This window comes from Salvelinus sp. IW2-2015, linkage group LG22 (genome assembly GCF_002910315.2).
Source record: "Salvelinus sp. IW2-2015 linkage group LG22, ASM291031v2, whole genome shotgun sequence".
NCBI classification, from domain to species: domain Eukaryota; kingdom Metazoa; phylum Chordata; class Actinopteri; order Salmoniformes; family Salmonidae; genus Salvelinus; species Salvelinus sp. IW2-2015.
The window spans coordinates 9,889,715-9,906,682 of record NC_036862.1 but is presented as its reverse complement, the minus strand read 5'-3'; the positions used below and the strand labels follow the sequence as shown (position 1 = coordinate 9,906,682).

The 16,968-nt window shown below is 46.2% G+C and overlaps 1 protein-coding gene across 2 annotated transcripts in view; it reads right to left on the bottom strand.

The window, feature by feature from the left end:
• Positions 1–2,245: 2,245 nt before the first annotated feature.
• The window catches only part of timm50 (translocase of inner mitochondrial membrane 50 homolog (S. cerevisiae)), a 31,119-nt gene continuing 16,396 nt past the window's right edge, over positions 2,246–16,968 (bottom strand). For both annotated transcript variants that reach the window (XM_023966758.2, XM_023966759.2), the window contains 7 exons: positions 11,686–11,744; positions 10,690–10,809; positions 9,599–9,703; positions 8,356–8,454; positions 2,847–3,003; positions 2,658–2,764; positions 2,246–2,442 (listed from right to left, as the gene is read on the bottom strand). In XM_023966758.2, coding sequence (XP_023822526.1) covers positions 2,344–2,442; positions 2,658–2,764; positions 2,847–3,003; positions 8,356–8,454; positions 9,599–9,703; positions 10,690–10,809; positions 11,686–11,744 — 746 coding nt within the window. In that variant the 3' untranslated portion in view covers positions 2,246–2,343. The remainder of the gene's footprint in view (positions 2,443–2,657; positions 2,765–2,846; positions 3,004–8,355; positions 8,455–9,598; positions 9,704–10,689; positions 10,810–11,685; positions 11,745–16,968) is intronic.

Sequence of the window (16,968 nt, the reverse complement as noted above, 5' to 3'; positions counted from 1 at the left end):
CCAACCCAGTATGCCTACTGCTGACAATTGCACTAATTATTAAGATATGCAGATTAAATCAACAATTCGTCAAAATAAACTAAATAACCATGGTATTAAAAGAAAGATTAACTCCCACTAATTTTCCCAAGAAATCCCGTGGCCATTTGTATTTTGGCACGTGTGCATCTGTCTAGGTGGTAAACCAAAAAGCCTCGACACCCCACAACTTGCATGTATTTGTGAATTGAGCCATCACATGCTCCCTTCACACATTTCTCTCAAACGGTGGCATTATCTAGTTGTATTCCAATTGACGTTACAAAGTCACGCGTTTCTGTAAAGAAAGTCTATTTCTTTACAATCAAACTAATTATTGCGACCGCTGGGGGATTTCCTCTCGATGAATTTTCAATTAATGGCCCACTCCATGCGCAATACTATTTTACAATAATAGGCTACAAAGATGCATTGATAATACAATACACGTGGTCAAATAAACCCATTTTCTCCTAGTTTGTGCAAAATCAAAACAGGGACTTCAGGCTTAGTGACTTCACAAATGAATGTCCAATCCCTAAAACAAATAGAATTGTTAAAGCAAGAATTTAAAATAATCATTATCTAATTGAGAATTAAAGAATTTTAGACACCTTAAAACATAACAAATATCCCTCAGAGGATGAGGCGCATTGATCGACCCTAAACCTTAATATTTGTGCTGGAGATCAGCTGCCTTAAACTACAAATTCCCTAGTGCCAAATACTGAAGAGGCTCAGTGTTTGTCAGGTATTAATCGTCACAATACTTAATTACAATCTTATTTGTCATTTACTAAAGTCCTACTTGAGATGCTCTGGCACATGGCCATTGACTACCTCCAGCCCATTGTCTAAACCAAAACTGTAAATAGGAGTTGGAGGCACACTCAGTCAGGCTTATGGCTGAAAAACAGTCGATGTTGTGGAGAAGTATCCTACCAATTTACCAGAGCCATATAGCTGTATTGAAATGGGCTGCAAACATTTCCATGATGACCGCTTCCACAAAAAAGTCAGATTGGAAATGTCTTCTACCAGTTGTTAATGTATAATCTAAATCTGAGATTTAATATCTGCCAATGTAACAGGCTGCTAACAGTTGAGCTTCCTCCACTGTCCAACTGCCCCAAACAGGGCTCGAACCAGTGATCCTCTGGTTCGAAACACACGTGACTTCCCTCCTTGATAACATGTAAACCGATTGAGCCATACAAAAAGTTACCTCTTGGATGGCTGACAACATTTCACCAATGTTTTATTTCAGCTCATGAAACCAAGACTTTACATGTTGCATTTATATTTTTGTTCAGTATAGATACCAGGGTATTTAGAGGAGATTCAACATGTTCCCATTAAAACACCGGATTGATGCTAGTTCACATTACATGGTTGTGCCAAATCACACAAGATGCTAGATCTAAGAGTTTTTCAATTTTTTATTTATTTGGGACTTTGTGAATGGTTCACAAACTGAATCTCACAGAACATTCAACAAGCACATGTTAAGACATCAGGATCCACTTCTCACTTGGTATGCGTGCCACCAGCCCAATTTCACATGGCTTGCCTTGGCTTGATTAGCTGAAAATGTCTCTCCCACTCATTCCTACAGCTCAAGCTCCAGCCTCTGTTGCACACAGTCTCGTTGGCGTCAACAGCACCGGTCCAAGCAAGGACTTCTTGTTGGTGGAGATAAGCTTAGAGTCTCAGAGTGCAACAGGTTTAATAATATTCATATCCTAAACCCTGACCAGCTTAGTCTTAGATATACATTAAAAAAAAACAAGGAAACTGTTTCACAAAGCTGATCAAACTTCATCATTCCGGAGCACCAGATCCAAGTGCATGGAGATGCAGATAAGAGCACTGGTCTCTGGTCAGTTCCCAGTATGACCGGCCGGTGGGCAGTAGAAGTGGACGAACTAATGTGGACTGAAATGGTTTAATCAATAATGTCTGTAACCACTCAGCACCATTTTGTATACGTCAGTGCCAACAGAGGACCAACGGAAGCAGATAGGGCGGCGCATGCCCGCCCTACACCCGAGCATCTGCGATCCAGGAAGTGACTTTGCTGATGACAGAGGTACCAGAATGTTCTTTTGGACCCTTGCTCCTTTCCAGCTCACACCCCCCCCCCTCCCCCTCGACATGATTGTGACAGTCAAAAGTTCAGCTGATTGGATGGTCTCTCCTTGTCTCCTCCCCCACACGTCGAGAGACGCCCGCCACCCACCCCGCCGAGTGACTGCAGCCCGCCATCCTTTTGGCCGGACACTGTGGAGGGGTGGGCTGCGATTGGTGGGTGCGAGAGAGGGCCACTCACTGTGGTTTGGAGCGCCAGAACCGTCCGGCGATGGAGCCCAAGGAGATGCCCTGCTTCTTCGGCTGGGCCAGCTCAGCCAACCTCTGCTCCTCCTCCTGTCCCCACACAAACCAGTATCTACAGTTACATCAGTATCTAACGGACTATAGCTCAAAAGCTCTCACAAAACAGATGGATAAAGGGAAAATATTTTTCCTACAGAAAATGTAATGTTTCTTGAGAATGAGGACACTTCTCTTGGTTGGTAATGTTAGTGTATTTGTTAGTTGTCATCCATTGCTCCTGAACATGGGGTTTGTTTGGACTGTACCTGTGCTAACTGTGCCTGTCTGCGTTTGAAGGCCTCTATGGGGTCATCTTCCAGTGCGTAGTTCTCCAGCACAGAACGCACGTCATCCACTCCACTGAGAGCAATGGCTGCCGGAGAAAAACACGAGTGAATAGCGTGTCTGGGAAGGAACAGGTTGGTCGACACTCACGCAATTGCACACACACTTACTCTTGAGGAAATGAGCTAGGTCGTAGAGTGTTCGGTCTTCTGAGTTGCCGTCCCACTTCGTCAGAGCCATGCCGTTGAAAGGCTGCAGGCTGAAGGCTTCCCTCTTACAGTCCACCACTATCACCTTGGAGGTATCCCGGTTCAGACACGACACGTCCTACAGGGGAGGGTGGAAAAGAGTTGAGTTACAAGACTCTCTGACGAGGAATTAATCTAAAGAAAGTTGAGTTAAAAATAAAATCTATCCCTTTCATTGTTTAAAAAGGTAATTGTGACAAATCGAAGAAATACACAAAATGCCTTGCAATCGTCTTAGATCCCCAACAAATGTAATGTTTGCATATATACACACACATGTAGAGGGGAGAACACACACTTTCCCCTGGCCTGCCCTGTGCATTGAGTCTCAGTGGTGAGCCTGGGGAGCAGATGGAGAGGGACGCCGAGTTCTCCTTATCACTGTCATCTGGACCCCCCCCCCCCCGCCCGAGATGCTGCTGACTAGCCTGGCAGAGCAGGGGGAGGGGACCACAGTGTGTGTGTGTGTGTGTGTAGGGGTATAGGAAAGAACCATCTCTCTCTCTCTCTCTCTCTCTCTCCTTACCCGCAATAAATAAATCAGCCTTCTTTCTGAGACGGGGCCCAATCGCCAAGAGAATGTGTGTGTGTGCATTGACGGATGTGCATTTCTACATTAGCCTAGACGCTGTAATGAGTTTGTGAGTGATGTATTGATGTCTGTGCTTAGAGTTGGTCAGCCTATATGATAGCTTATTATTTCAGTTAGATAAATACAGTATGTGTTTGGCACACGTGTAGTTGAGAGTTGGCCGTGCGATGCCTAGTGCTTCAGAAAGTATTCATACCCCTCGACTTACACCCCACATTCTAAATGGATGAAATAGATTCTCACCCATCTGAAACACAATACCCCATAATGACAAAGTAAAAACATGTTTAGACATTTTTGCAAATGCCTTGATAATGAAATACAGAAATCTAATTTACAGAAGTGTTCACACCCCTTTGCTACGATACTCCAAATTGAGCAACAACAAAAAAAATGCTATTGTTTGTACACGATTTAGAATGAAACACACCGGTCTATATAAAGTCCCACAGTTGACAGTGCATGTCAGAGCAGAAACTATACCATGAAGTCCAAGGAACTGTCTGTAGATCTGAGAGAGAGAATTGTGATGAGGCATACATCTGGGGAAGGGTATAAAACAAGTTCTAGTGTCGAAAGTTTCCAAGAGCACAGTGGTCTCCATCATTGAAAAAATATTAAAAATGGATCTACCCAGACCTCTGCCTAGAGCTGGCCGTCCAACCAAACTGAGCAACCGGGCAAGAAGGACCTTGGTCAGGGAGATGACCAAGAACCCAATGACAGAACTAGAGTCCATTGGCTAAGATGGAAGGACAAGTCTCTTCACCAATCTGGGAGAGTGACTAGATGGAAGTCAATCCTGAGAAAAAGGCACACAACATACCTGGAGTTTGCAAAAAAGGAACGTGAAAGAAAAGCTCATAAGGCAAAAGACTATGGTCTGATGAGACAAAAATGCACAGCTCATCACCCAACTAACACCATCCCTACTGTGAAGCATGGTGGCGGCAGCATCCTGATATGGGGATTATTTTCAGCAGCAGGTACGGGGAGACTGGTAAGGATAGTGGGAACAATGAACGGAGACAAATACAGGCAAATTCCTGATGAGGACCTGCTTCAGAGTGCAAACAACCTTAGACAGGGGTGAAGATTTGTTCCAACAGGACAATGACTCCAGGCACACAGCCAAAGTAACGCTGGAATGGCTTTAGAACAAGAATGTGAAAGTCCTTGAGTGGCCCAGACTTGAATCCCATTAAAAATCTGTGGAAAGACTTGAAGATTGATGTTAACAGCCATTCCCCATCTACCTTTACAGAGCTTGAGAAAATCCCCAAAGCTGATAGACATACCCAAGACGACTGAAAGCTGTGATCACTGTCAATAAGTGCTTCTTCAAATTATTGACTCAGGGTTGTGAATATTTGGTAACACTTAAAACCTAATGTTATAACATGTTATGACACGGTCAAAGCCATGTCATAATTAAGCAATAAGGCCAGAGGGGGTGTGGTATATGGTCAATATACCTCAACGCAGAGTATGGTATATTGGCCATATACTACCAACCTCCAAGGTGCCTTATTGCTATTATAAATTCGTTATCAACGTAATTAGAGCAGTACAAATAAAATGTGTCATACCCGTGGTATACGGTCTGATAGACCACAGCTGTCAGCCAATCAGCATTCTGGGCTCAAACCCCCCCAGTTTATAATAGCTGACATAACACGATCATGACACATATTTAGACCTGTTGTGACATATTGCGTTATTTTATAGCTGGAAACTTATGTAGGTGTTATATAAATCAGCCATTAATTAACTGATGTCAGACATGCACCTACCCAAATACTCTGTTGCTGATGACTGGGAAGATAGCCAGAGCATATTTCAGGAGCAGGACCAGACAACATCTTTTTGACTGATAAGGTCATGTATGTGATAGGCCTATCTGGCTTATATGATTATGATGGCGATAATGCTTCTTGACAGTGTCATAAAGTGCATTTTCTTAGTCCAAGTAAAGTGACGCAGGACGGCCTTATTAATGCTTCTTCACAGTGTCAGTGTATTTACTAAGTTACTTAAAATATGATGGGAAAAAATGACTTAAGAATTCAGTAATACAACAAAATTATTTTACAAATGAAAGGAAACTTCTTGGCAGGGAAAAAAAACACATGCAACAGTGCTAGGCATCACCACATGCAACGGTGCTAGGCGTCACCACATGCAACGGTGCTAGGCGTCACCACATGCAACGGTGCTAGGCGTCACCACATCAATGGTGCTAGGCGTCAAGTGAAGTGCTAATGAATACTTATGTAAATTAGATATCTGTATTCCATTTTCAATAAATATCTAAAAACATGTTTTCACTTTGTCATTATGGACTATTGTGTGTAGAATTCATGGAATTCAGGCTGTAAAACAACATTCGGAATAAGTCAAGGGGTAAGAACACTTTCTAAGGCACAGTAGGGCTCCGTTTACAAGGCAGCAGTGCTCCTCACAAAGCAACAGGCTGCGAGCCGGAGTAGGAATTTTCCAACCCACACCCCCCTTCATAGGGTTACACACACACGTTTGGTGAGCAGGTAAACAAACAATGTACTAGTATGACTACTTAAATCTGACACTCCCATGGAGAATGAAACAACTTCAACTGAAAAAAAAACGAAAATAAAACTGATCTCTGAAACGCAAATTTGGTGGAGCAGTCGAGCACTCAGTCTTGTTCAACTCCATCCAGTCGGTCCACCTTGGACAGAAGGTCGTGCACTCAGTCTTGTTCAACTCCATCCAGTCGGTCCACCTGTGACAGAAGGTCGTGCACTCAGTCTTGTTCAACTCCATCCAGTCGGTCCACCTTGACAGAAGGTCGCACTCAGTCTTGTTCAACTCCATCCAGTCGGTCCACCTGTGACAGAAGGTCGTGCACTCAGTCTTGTTAACTCCATCCATCGGTCCACCTGTGACAGAAGGTCGAGCACTCAGTCTTGTTCAACTCATCCAGTCGGTCCACCTGTGACAGAAGGTCGTGTACTCAGTCTGTTCAACTCCATCCAGTCGGTCCACCTGTGACAGAAGGTCGAGCACTCAGTCTTGTTCAACTCCATCCAGTCGGTCCACCTGTGACAGAAGGTCGAGCACTCAGTCTTGTCAACTCCATCCAGTCCGGTCACCTGTACAGAAAGTCGAGCACTCAGTCTTGTTCAACTCCATCCAGTCGGTCCACCTGTGACAGAAGGTCGTGCACTCAGTCTTGTTCAACTCCATCCAGTCGGTCCACCTGTGACAGAAGGTCGTGTACTCAGTCTTGTTCAACTCCATCCAGTCGGTCCACCTGTGACAGAAGGTCGTGCACTCCACTAACTGCCCTATGTCTTCGGGGGGGGGTCTAAGCTAGGCCACATCTCACCCTTCAAAAGTTGGACTTGTCATCAACATCAATGGCTGATTCTACCACAGCCTGGTTCTAATTCCAGTTAATTAGACAGACCAGACGATAACGTGTCGTCGTCAGATAGGCCCGATCATTTTATTGACACCTCGCATCTGTGGCTCCACATTGTTATAAACTTTTTTTCGGGGGGGAAAAACACCATCGAAATTCACCATTGGACAGACGCCTGAGGTCTCGGGGGACTCGGCTCTCTATTCAGACCTCCCTTTCTCTCGCTCCCTCACTCCCTTTCTGCCTCCCGGTTGCTTTTCAGAGGGCCAGATGGAAGGCGAGGGAGGGGAGACAGAGGGGAGGGGGTGAAGAGAGACAGAGATGGGCAGCAAGTTACCAACGGTAGGGGAGGAGGACAGGAGACACGTGAATTCAGGCAAGTACACAGGAGAGGAAGATACTGTATGTAACGTTAGACTCAGGATGACTAATCACCAAATAAACACATTCAAGTTCTGTATAGCAGGAGGTAGCAGGTTACCCTCATCAACTATTCATGTTTCCCGATGAATATGAGTTTTAGTAGTGAGTGATTAACATGGAAAGAACTGACGTCCATGAATAATACACGGCCATGCATCTTCACATCGAAGGTATACCTATACACCGCTACATAGGGACCATAACCACACATTTACTACCAGGCCAATTTAGTTTCCCATGCATTACAAAAGCACTCCATTGAAACATGGTGATGTAGGCTAGGCATGTTAGTTACAGTCAGCTCTGATACAGCTCGTAATATACAGCCATTTAAGATGCCAGGCGACATGATTAAAGCAACAGTATCCACCTTATAAAGTATTGCCTTAGAGGTTCTCTCGGATGACAATTTAGTTTAGCAAAGTTAACACTATTGTACTTCAGCCATGCATGGAGACGGACTCCGGCTGTTGGAGAGAGGGGGGCATAAGGTTAATGAGGCCCAGAAAGGGGGGGGGGGGGGAGMGGGAYAAACCCCCCCTATTGTCAGGGGCAGAGGACGAGAGAAAGAGAGATGTAGTTGGAGCATAGGAAAATCAATGCGGAGCAGAAGGCGGCTATGGAGCGGAGACACGGGGGGGGGCATTGTGCCGACCGGGTCACAGTGGAGAGGGGCGCACTTGGGGTTCTGGGCTGGGGGGCTTGGCCCAGGAGGAGCGGGGTTGAAAAGGAGCACACTAACATCTGAGTCTTAAACTCAACTCATGTCTTAGAAAACAACAGACAGGTATATCCAAAATAAAGCAAACCAAATACAACATTGACAAACAGGGCATTTGTCTGAACAATTTTATGGCTTTTATACACCAACATGACATGTCTGTTTTAAATTCAGAAACATGGAGGTCATTCAATTCACGGAATGCTGTGTTATTGGAGGCTTACGCAGTGTATATAAAACAACAGTACACACACACGGTGGCGGAAGGTCAGCCTGACGACTTGTTTACCTTGACGTGATGTCCCTCCATGTAACGCGTGGCGTCCCTGAAGAGGCGGTACATGACAAAGCCCTGGGGGTCAATGCTGTCAATCAGAGGGTACGCCGTCTGGTGAGAGAGAACCCGCATTACATCACAACGTCACACAGCATTGACATGCTAGATGCTTCTGCATATGCATGATGGCCATCGGTTAAATGGCTAGAGTTGGGCTGAGGATAGGGACAGACCTAGGATTGTGTCGTCAGGTTCTAGTTCCCTGGCTGCTGCTCATAATAAAATAATAAAAATCGCACTTCAAATGTAAAGTAACAGCTTCTCATAGAATTACATGGCTTAGTCAGCACTACCGCAGTGTGCAGGTGCAATATGAAGCCCAGGAAACCTTGATGGGTTAATGATCCATACTCCGTAGGGAAATCTGCAGCTAGCGGAGGTACAGACGAGGCTTCAGTTTGACTTGGCACAGTCACTGCTGCAGGCCACCACAACACTAAGGCTGACCTTCACTCAGAGAAAACAAAACAGTCCCTAAACAAGGAGCCAATTAGACCCTGAGCGGAGCATGGCTCATTTGCATATAAATGTTGGCATAAATAAAAAGGGGGATTTGCAGCCCAAAAGGCATACCGTTCTGTGCCCGCCTGTTGGCCAAGACGTAAGTAATTAGGACAAACAGGGGCGAGGCATATTGGTACCAAAACAACAAAACAGTCAAACGCAACAACACTAGGCATGTTGTTTGAGATCAAGAATTGTCAACAGTGCTAGTTTGGAGTGACAAAACACATTTGTTTCGGGGGTGGGTCATTGTCCATTAGAACAAAAGGTCTACAGGGGAATCAAGGAGGTGACAGGTGCAGTGTGCGTTCACAAACGAGCTAAGCCACATCAGGCGGTAAGAGCAGCCCTGATTGGCTGTGGCAGAGCGAGGCTGCGGCAGGTGACTGTTAGGTAAGTGAGGCAGGCAGGTCTGTGCCTTAACCTATCCAAAATGCTTCACGTGGCATGTGACTTATTTCAGCAGTTAATGTGTTATGTTGCAACACCTATAGAATTGCAATGTTGATTGCCACAAGAGGGACAAAAAGATGGGTGGGGATTTATGGGAAATTCTCTCTCAAAGAAGAGCATTCGTAAACATAGAACTGCACAGTTGTACTTGAAACCATCACGGTACAATAATGGCGTGACAAGATCTTGTAAGTCATCATTGGCCCACGCCAGAACAGCGTTCAGTCATGTCACTCACCATGCCTGTTTCAGCAGTGAAGATGACTATCTCGTAGAGAGGGGCTAGCTGCTGGAACAGGTAGTCGATGCCTGGCCTCTTCTTGAAGCGCCAGCCTGTAGCCAGCTGTGGGGAGGACCGGAGAACAAACCAGTTTACCTCACATGCTTAAAGACATACTAACTACTCCCAAAAGCAAATGGGATACATTCTTTATGGATAGAACACTCACTGAAAGCTATCCACAAAAATAGTCAGTGAATAATCCATTTCAAATCATCAGTTATGTTATAGAGTGTTACATTTAGGGTAACATTTGTATTTTTTTGACAGCCACTATCCAATCCACATAAATGCACACAACCAGTGAATGATTCATTAGTCTGTCAGGTTATAAAGTGGTATATTTCCAGGCATACATTTAGCTTTTTTGACAGCCTAAACGGAGCATGGCAGATGAAGCCTTTGGACGACCTCCTGGGTGCAGGCCTGTGTTAACACAAAAAGTATATTTTCTTCAGAAATCAAAGGCTCTGCGTGCAGGGCCGCTAAGCGGCTGTCTGCTGAGGGCAGGTGTCGGGTTACGGCCGCGCTCCACCTGTCTGGCACTCGTAGGGGGAGCGGGCATGGAGACCACTCAGGTAAGGGGGAGTAGGGAGGGTCTCAGGTAGAGGGTGGTGTTAGAGTAAGGGTTGGGACAGGCTCTGAGGGGGCCAGGTGGAGGGTGGTGTTAGAATAAGGGTTGGGACAGGCTCTGAGAGGGCCAGGTGGAAGCCACAGGTAATGGGTGAGAGGAAGGGGGGTCTTTACAGATAGTGGAGGTAGACAGGTGGTGGGCCCCCACCGACCCACAGGCCAGATGGCCACCCGCCACACAGAGGGACGGGGGGGGGGGGGGGTGGAGGTAAAAGCCTAAGTAAACAAATAAAAACAAGTCTACTTATGAATTATAAATGTACCATCCAACCCCAGCCATGAAACGATAAAATGTTTTTTCTTGTTGTGTTCAAGGCTGTACTGAGTGAAGGCATCCAGGTCACCCAGCCAGGGCCTGATACCAGGAGGTAAGGTGGTGGGTGAGGTGTGTTGGGGAGGAAAGGGGTGGTACGTACCGACCACTCGGGGTGCAGCAGGACGTCTGTGAGCTCTAGGACCAGGGTGTAGGGAGGCTGGTAGTAGGGCTCCTTCAGGGGGTCAGGAAGCAGCTTGGGGCTCGTGGGCTCAATGATCATCTGGGGGCACATAGACATGACATCACACAACTATACAATAACAATGCTGCGGTGGGAAGAGGAAGTGGCACATCAGATCTGTGGGTCAATTGACAACAGCCAAGCTCCATTAAAAAAAAAGTATGCAATTTGTTTTTTGTGGTGAACGAGGCCTATCCCTTTAACACTTCAGATCATTCATAAGATGTTTTTCCTCTCCCGGCTCACCGTAGTAAAATTGGAGGAGAATGTATTTGGCTGCTTATGTGGGAATGCAGGAGCATTAGAGCTTCCATAGTTTGTTTGCTGGCCTCATCACCGCAAACCCCATAAAGCCATAATCCTGTAAGAACCAGCTGCAAGAGGGAAATGGGACGCATGGAAGAGAGAACTGACATGTTCAGGAGACCCGAGGCCAGGGAGGACGAGGGAGGGAGGTGTGTTGTCGAGATGCAGGGAGGAAAGGGTGCGCGCATGTGCATACACACACGAAGGAGACAGGGGGCCGATCACGCTCCATTGAAGAGATCAAAGACCTACGAGGGAGATGGATTTTGGTGTGTATGTGTGGAGGGGGGGGTCTAACGGAACAGCAGCTGCAGGCTAATGCAGAGGCGCCTTCCTGCTCGAAGCGGTGTGGCTGCACCTGCCTCTGCTTCAGTAAAGACAGACAGATGAGGCCTAACATGGCTCCCAGTCTCACCAAGTATAAATATCCAAAACCAGAGGATAACCCAGAAGTTTAGTGGACAAGGACCTTCTATTCTACCTCCCTGAACCAAACACCACAGGCCTCAGAGGAAAAGGCTGACTAGAGTGGAACAATCCATTGATCAGGCTACATTGAACAGTGGTAGTGTCAGAAACCGTTTCTTCTGTCTTGTAATCGTCACCCACCTGTCTGTAGTCTTGGAAGTACTTGAACGTCCTTCTCAACTGCTGGATAACCGGGGCGTCTGTTAGAGATAAAACGAGAGGAAATGTCAGCTATAAACATTGTGGAGTGAGCATCATTTCTCAACACACCATACTCAAGACGGAACACTTAACCCAAGGGGAGTTTTGGTCCATGTACACTATTATTTTGACTATTTTCTACATTGTAGAATAATAGTGAAGACATCCAAACTATGAAATAACATATGGAATCATGTAGTAACCCAAAACACATTAAAAACAAATCAAAATATATTATATTTTTGAGATTCTTCAAAGCAGCCACCTTTTGCCTTGACGACAGCTTGGCATTTCTCAACCAGCTTCATGAGGTATGCTTTTCCAACAGTCTTGAAAATGTTCCCACATATGCTGAGCACTTGTTGGCTGCTTTTCCTTCACTCTGCGGTCCAACTAATCCCAAGCCATCTCAATTGGGTTGAGGTCAGGTGATTGTGGAGCCCAGGTCATCTGATGCAGCGCTAAATCACTCTCCTTCTTGGTAAAATAGCCCTTACTGGAGGTGTGTTGGGTCATTGTCCTGATAGTCCCACTAAGCCCAAACCAGATAGGATGGCGTATTGGTGCAGAATGCTGTGGTAGCCATGCTGGTTAAGTGTGCTTTGAATTCTAAATAAATCACTGACAGTGTCACAAGCAAAGCACCCCACACCTCCTCCATGCTTCACGGTGGGAACCACACAAGGAGATCCGTTCACCTAATCTGCATCTCACAAAGACACAGCGGTTCGAAAGAAAAATCTAAAATTTGGACTCATCAGACCAAAGGACAGATTTCCACCAGTCTAATGTCCATTGGATGTGTTTCTTGGCCCAAGCAGGTGTCTTCAAATTAGTGTCCTTTAATAGTGATTTCTTTGCAGCAATTCAACCACGAAGGCCTGATTCACATAGTCTCCTCTGAACAGTTGATGTTGAGATGTCTGTTACTTGAACAATGTAAAGCATTTATTTGGGCTGCAATTTCTGAGGGTGGTAAATCTAATGAACTTATCCGCTGCAGCAGAGCTAACTCTGGGTCTTCCTATCCTGTGGCAGATGTTTCATCATCGCACTTGGTTGTTGCAACTGCACTTGAAGAAACTTTCAAAGTTCTTGAAATTTTCCTTATTGATTGACCTTCATGTCTTAAAGTAATGGACTGTCATTTCTCTTGCTTATTTGAGCTGCTCTGGACCAAATAGGGCTATCTTCTGTATACCACCCCTACCTTGTCACAACACAACTGATTGGCTCAAACGCATTAAGGAAATTCCACAAATTAACTTTTAAGGCACACCTGTTAATTGAAATGCATTCCAGGTGACTACCTCATGAAGCTGGTTGAGAGAATGCCAAGTGTGCAAAGCTGTCAAGGCACAGAGTGGCTACTTTGAAAAATCTAAAATATATTTTGATTTGTTTAACACTTTTTGGGTTACTACATGATTCTATATGTGTTATTTCATAGTTTTGATGTCTTCACTATTATTTCTACAATGTAGAAAAAAGTTTAAAAAATAAAAATAACCCTGGAATGAGTAGGTGTGTCCAAACTCTTGACTGGTACTGTATATATGTATTGACCATAGGAGTTATTGAGCATCTCAAGCCAACTCTGGTGGTGGAATGTACACAGCCGCAGTCCTAACAAATGACAATAAAAAAAAATAAAAAAGGAGCAATCAGCAGTTGCTACGTACACTGAACAAAAATATAAACGCAACATGTAAAGTGTTGGTTCCATGTTTCAAGAGCTGAAATAAAAGATCCCAGAAATGTTCCACATGCACAAAAAGCTTATTTCTCTCAAACGTTGTGCACAAATTTGTTTACATCCCTGTCAACAGCATTTCCCCTTTGCCAAGCTAATCCATTTACCTGACAGGTGTGGCATATCAGAAAATGTCAAACAATACATAGCCTCAAAACGTGGTTAATACTCATTTGAATAGCACGAATGGTTAGTCCTTGCATCCATAGCTGAATTTGAGTGGTTACATTTCTCCAGCCCCATCCCTTAGCAGTCTCCCTGGTTTGTTAAAAAGCTTTATTGTTTCTATGACTGATTACCGCTTTAAGACCGCAAGCATCGGGGACTGCAGCATTGGTCCCAACAAATAACATCTCAGTAAATTCATGGAAAATGCTTCCACTCAGCTAAACCATGCAGCCAGGTGACTCTGGTATGTGAAGTCATTTGGGACAGAGAGGGAGAGAGAGACGGAGTAGGTCTCTATGGGTCTATAGTGTCCGGCCTGCCTGCAGCCACAGTGTGTTTAACCAGGCAGGCCCCTCTGGGTCCCCCAGCCCAGTAACAGCAGGCCTGGGAGTGGGTGACCTGGTTAAAAACCCCCCCCCCCCCCCCCGTCTGCGTATGCCTGTTTTATCTGGCCTGGGAGGTACATACTCTTCCAGAGAGCGTGGGACTGTGACCGACCACGTTGACAAACCTCTCCCATGGGAGCGCAGAGCCAAGCCAGGCTGGTTACACCCCCCCCCGCAGAGGGACGGGGGTTGCAGAGGCATGTGTATGCATGCGAGTATGTGTGCGCAAATGTGGAATATGGGTAAGGGGGATAGTAGTGGAGGGGTGAGATTGAAAGGAGGATGACAGGAAAAGGATGGTGAGGAGATGAATATCTGTCAGCCAGGCCACCGTGGGTCCTCCAACGATGAGTGAGGTGGGGAAGCTACCTCAATTTCTGGCCATATAGTCAGGGACATAGGCATTCCATTTTCTCCATTGGTAACTGTTGGCTGTCATTACGACTGATCAAATTCAGTCTAGTCAAAAGCATTATAGCAAAAACAAAGCAGTCCGTTTCCACAGTTGGGACCGACTGACTCTGAAAGGAAGGCCAGAAAAGTAGGCTTTAACAAGCAGCAGCACTCTGGTCAGGCAGCCTCGTCCTAACCTTGTTTGCCAGTGTAATAGAGGCAAGCCATAGTGGCCAGTGGAAAGGCTATGTTGCTCTCGGGAGAGAATGTCAATTTAAACAGGGGAGAAGTAGGGAGGGAACAAGGGAGGTAAGGAGGAAGATCGATGGTCGGGCCTCCAGGCACAACAAAGGCCTCCTTTAATCCTCGACCGGGGTGGCATATGCTCCGCTAGTTTGCTTAAGGCCATTATTACTCAATTGCCTTTCTTCTCCCCCATATTCTTTTTTTGGGCAGGGGGGGTGCTCTTGCTTTTCTTTTCTCTTTTGGCCCACGCTGTCAATCACTTCTTTCTTGGGCCATGACAAACGGTCGTCCGGCCTCGCTCTTTGCAGTGGGGGTAAGGTGGGGGGCAGGGGGCCCTTCTGTTAGAATACCCGGCTTAGGGACACAGGCTGTTGGTTGGGCCAGTAGGTACAGGAGGCAGGCTGGGTTGGTTAGTTTGTTTGGAGCCCTGGTGGTCTTTATCCTCCTAGGGGCTTTACGTCTCTGTCAGAGCGAGCAAACACGGAGGTCGTACAGAACGGCCCCTCAACTCACAGCCAAACACGCTCTGAGGATCCTAGCTGTGGGATACTAACTGGGACACAGAGGGTGAATCCATCTGATAAAATGGACCGGAGGAGATGAGGTCTTCCAAGTCATGAAATGACTCTGAAAAGTACAAGTCAGTGATTTAAGCCTAATAATAGTGCTTGAAGATTAAAGCAATACATTTTTCCCCTCCGCCCTAAACATCTGGTGTGTGTACCGATTGATTGCATACTGCATCAAGACCGTTTCTTAGATACACAGTACACATTAGGAGAAAGCAACACTTTCCAACCTCGGTGAGTACTTTGAAAGCAGTCCTGCATGTCACACACCACAGTGTGGCCTCAACAGGGTGCTTTTTGGGGAGCTCATCACAGTACAGCGTCCAACGCTCCTCAGCATAATGCCGGTGCTCTGGATACCATCACTTGGCATGGCGACACGGGTCTCACAAGCACGCCTGTTTGCAGGCCAGACCACAACGCACCGGGTCCCTGAGGACCCATCCAGTGGAGGCATCCAGGCTGCCCCCCCCCCCCCCCCCTCATTTGCCTTCTACAACTTGGGTTGGAGGGGCGCGTGGGCAGTGGGCTCCCTCTACACTCCTCCGGGGGCTCCTCAGGCCTTCATTAGGGGTATTGAACGCTGTGGGTGCATTTGGGCTGGCCAATAACAGCAGCTGTAGCAGCACTCTGGGCATTAAGGTAATAAAAGAGACGCAGCAACGTTCCCAGATAGAGACAGACGTAGTGGACTTTGGGGAGCGTGACAGCGTGAGGAATTAAGTAATTATTTGTATAACATTGTTACGCGTTTAAAGAGGAGACTTCCCCATGTTCTGTCGGATAGAACATTTTTAGAAAGGGCCGCAGCTGTCCCCGGCATTAGCACAGCTTTGAAGCAGGGAGGGAGGCCCCTCGCGACTCAGTCCCCCTGCTCTGCCCTCCTGTCATTTCAACAGCATAGCCAGGAGAACGTTACACATTCTCCCTCAGCTCCACACTGACCAAACGTGCACTCAGAGGGAGGGGGGGGGGGGGCAACAATGAAAATACCAACGAAACAGACATCTAGGACTACTAATCTATTGGAGAAACCAATGGGTTGTAACAACTTAAAAATGGAGAGAAACACAATGTCATTTCCATTTTCCTGTGTGTCGGTCTTGTCATGTGGCCCTTCCCACCAGGTTTATAGCATTTTATGGCAGTTTATAGGGATGACTGAGGGGCATATGAGGGGGTGGGTGTACAGGGTGGTAGTCACACACAAAGGGGGTGTTTGGCATTGCCTGTGCATTGGGTGTGGGACCCCTGCAAGGTGGCATTTCTCAGTGGGTTGATCGATCATACAACCCCCTGCCTGCCTGCAATCTTAGGCTGACAGACCAGGCAAGTTAGGGGGGGGGCCTTATCTGAACCACTGTCAATGAATGGGGGGAGGGTGTTGTGAACATGGTATGGATATGTTGGGTATTAGATGGTAGAGGTCAAGCAAACACAGCCCACAAGCTCGCTCATTTTTTATTGACAAATCTAAGGGAACAGTAAACATGGCTAAGACTTCACAAGTTAACCACCAACAGCTGTCTGAACCTTGTTATTCCATGTTTATGTAGCCTTTACTTCAGCTATAAAACACAACTGATGTAATGTGATATCCTTTTATAGCCCAGGAGCAGATGTTGGGGAACGCAGGTGCCAAAAGCCTCAGACACCAAAATAAAAAAACTGATCTCGAAGCTAACTCAACTTTGAGAAAAGAAAACCT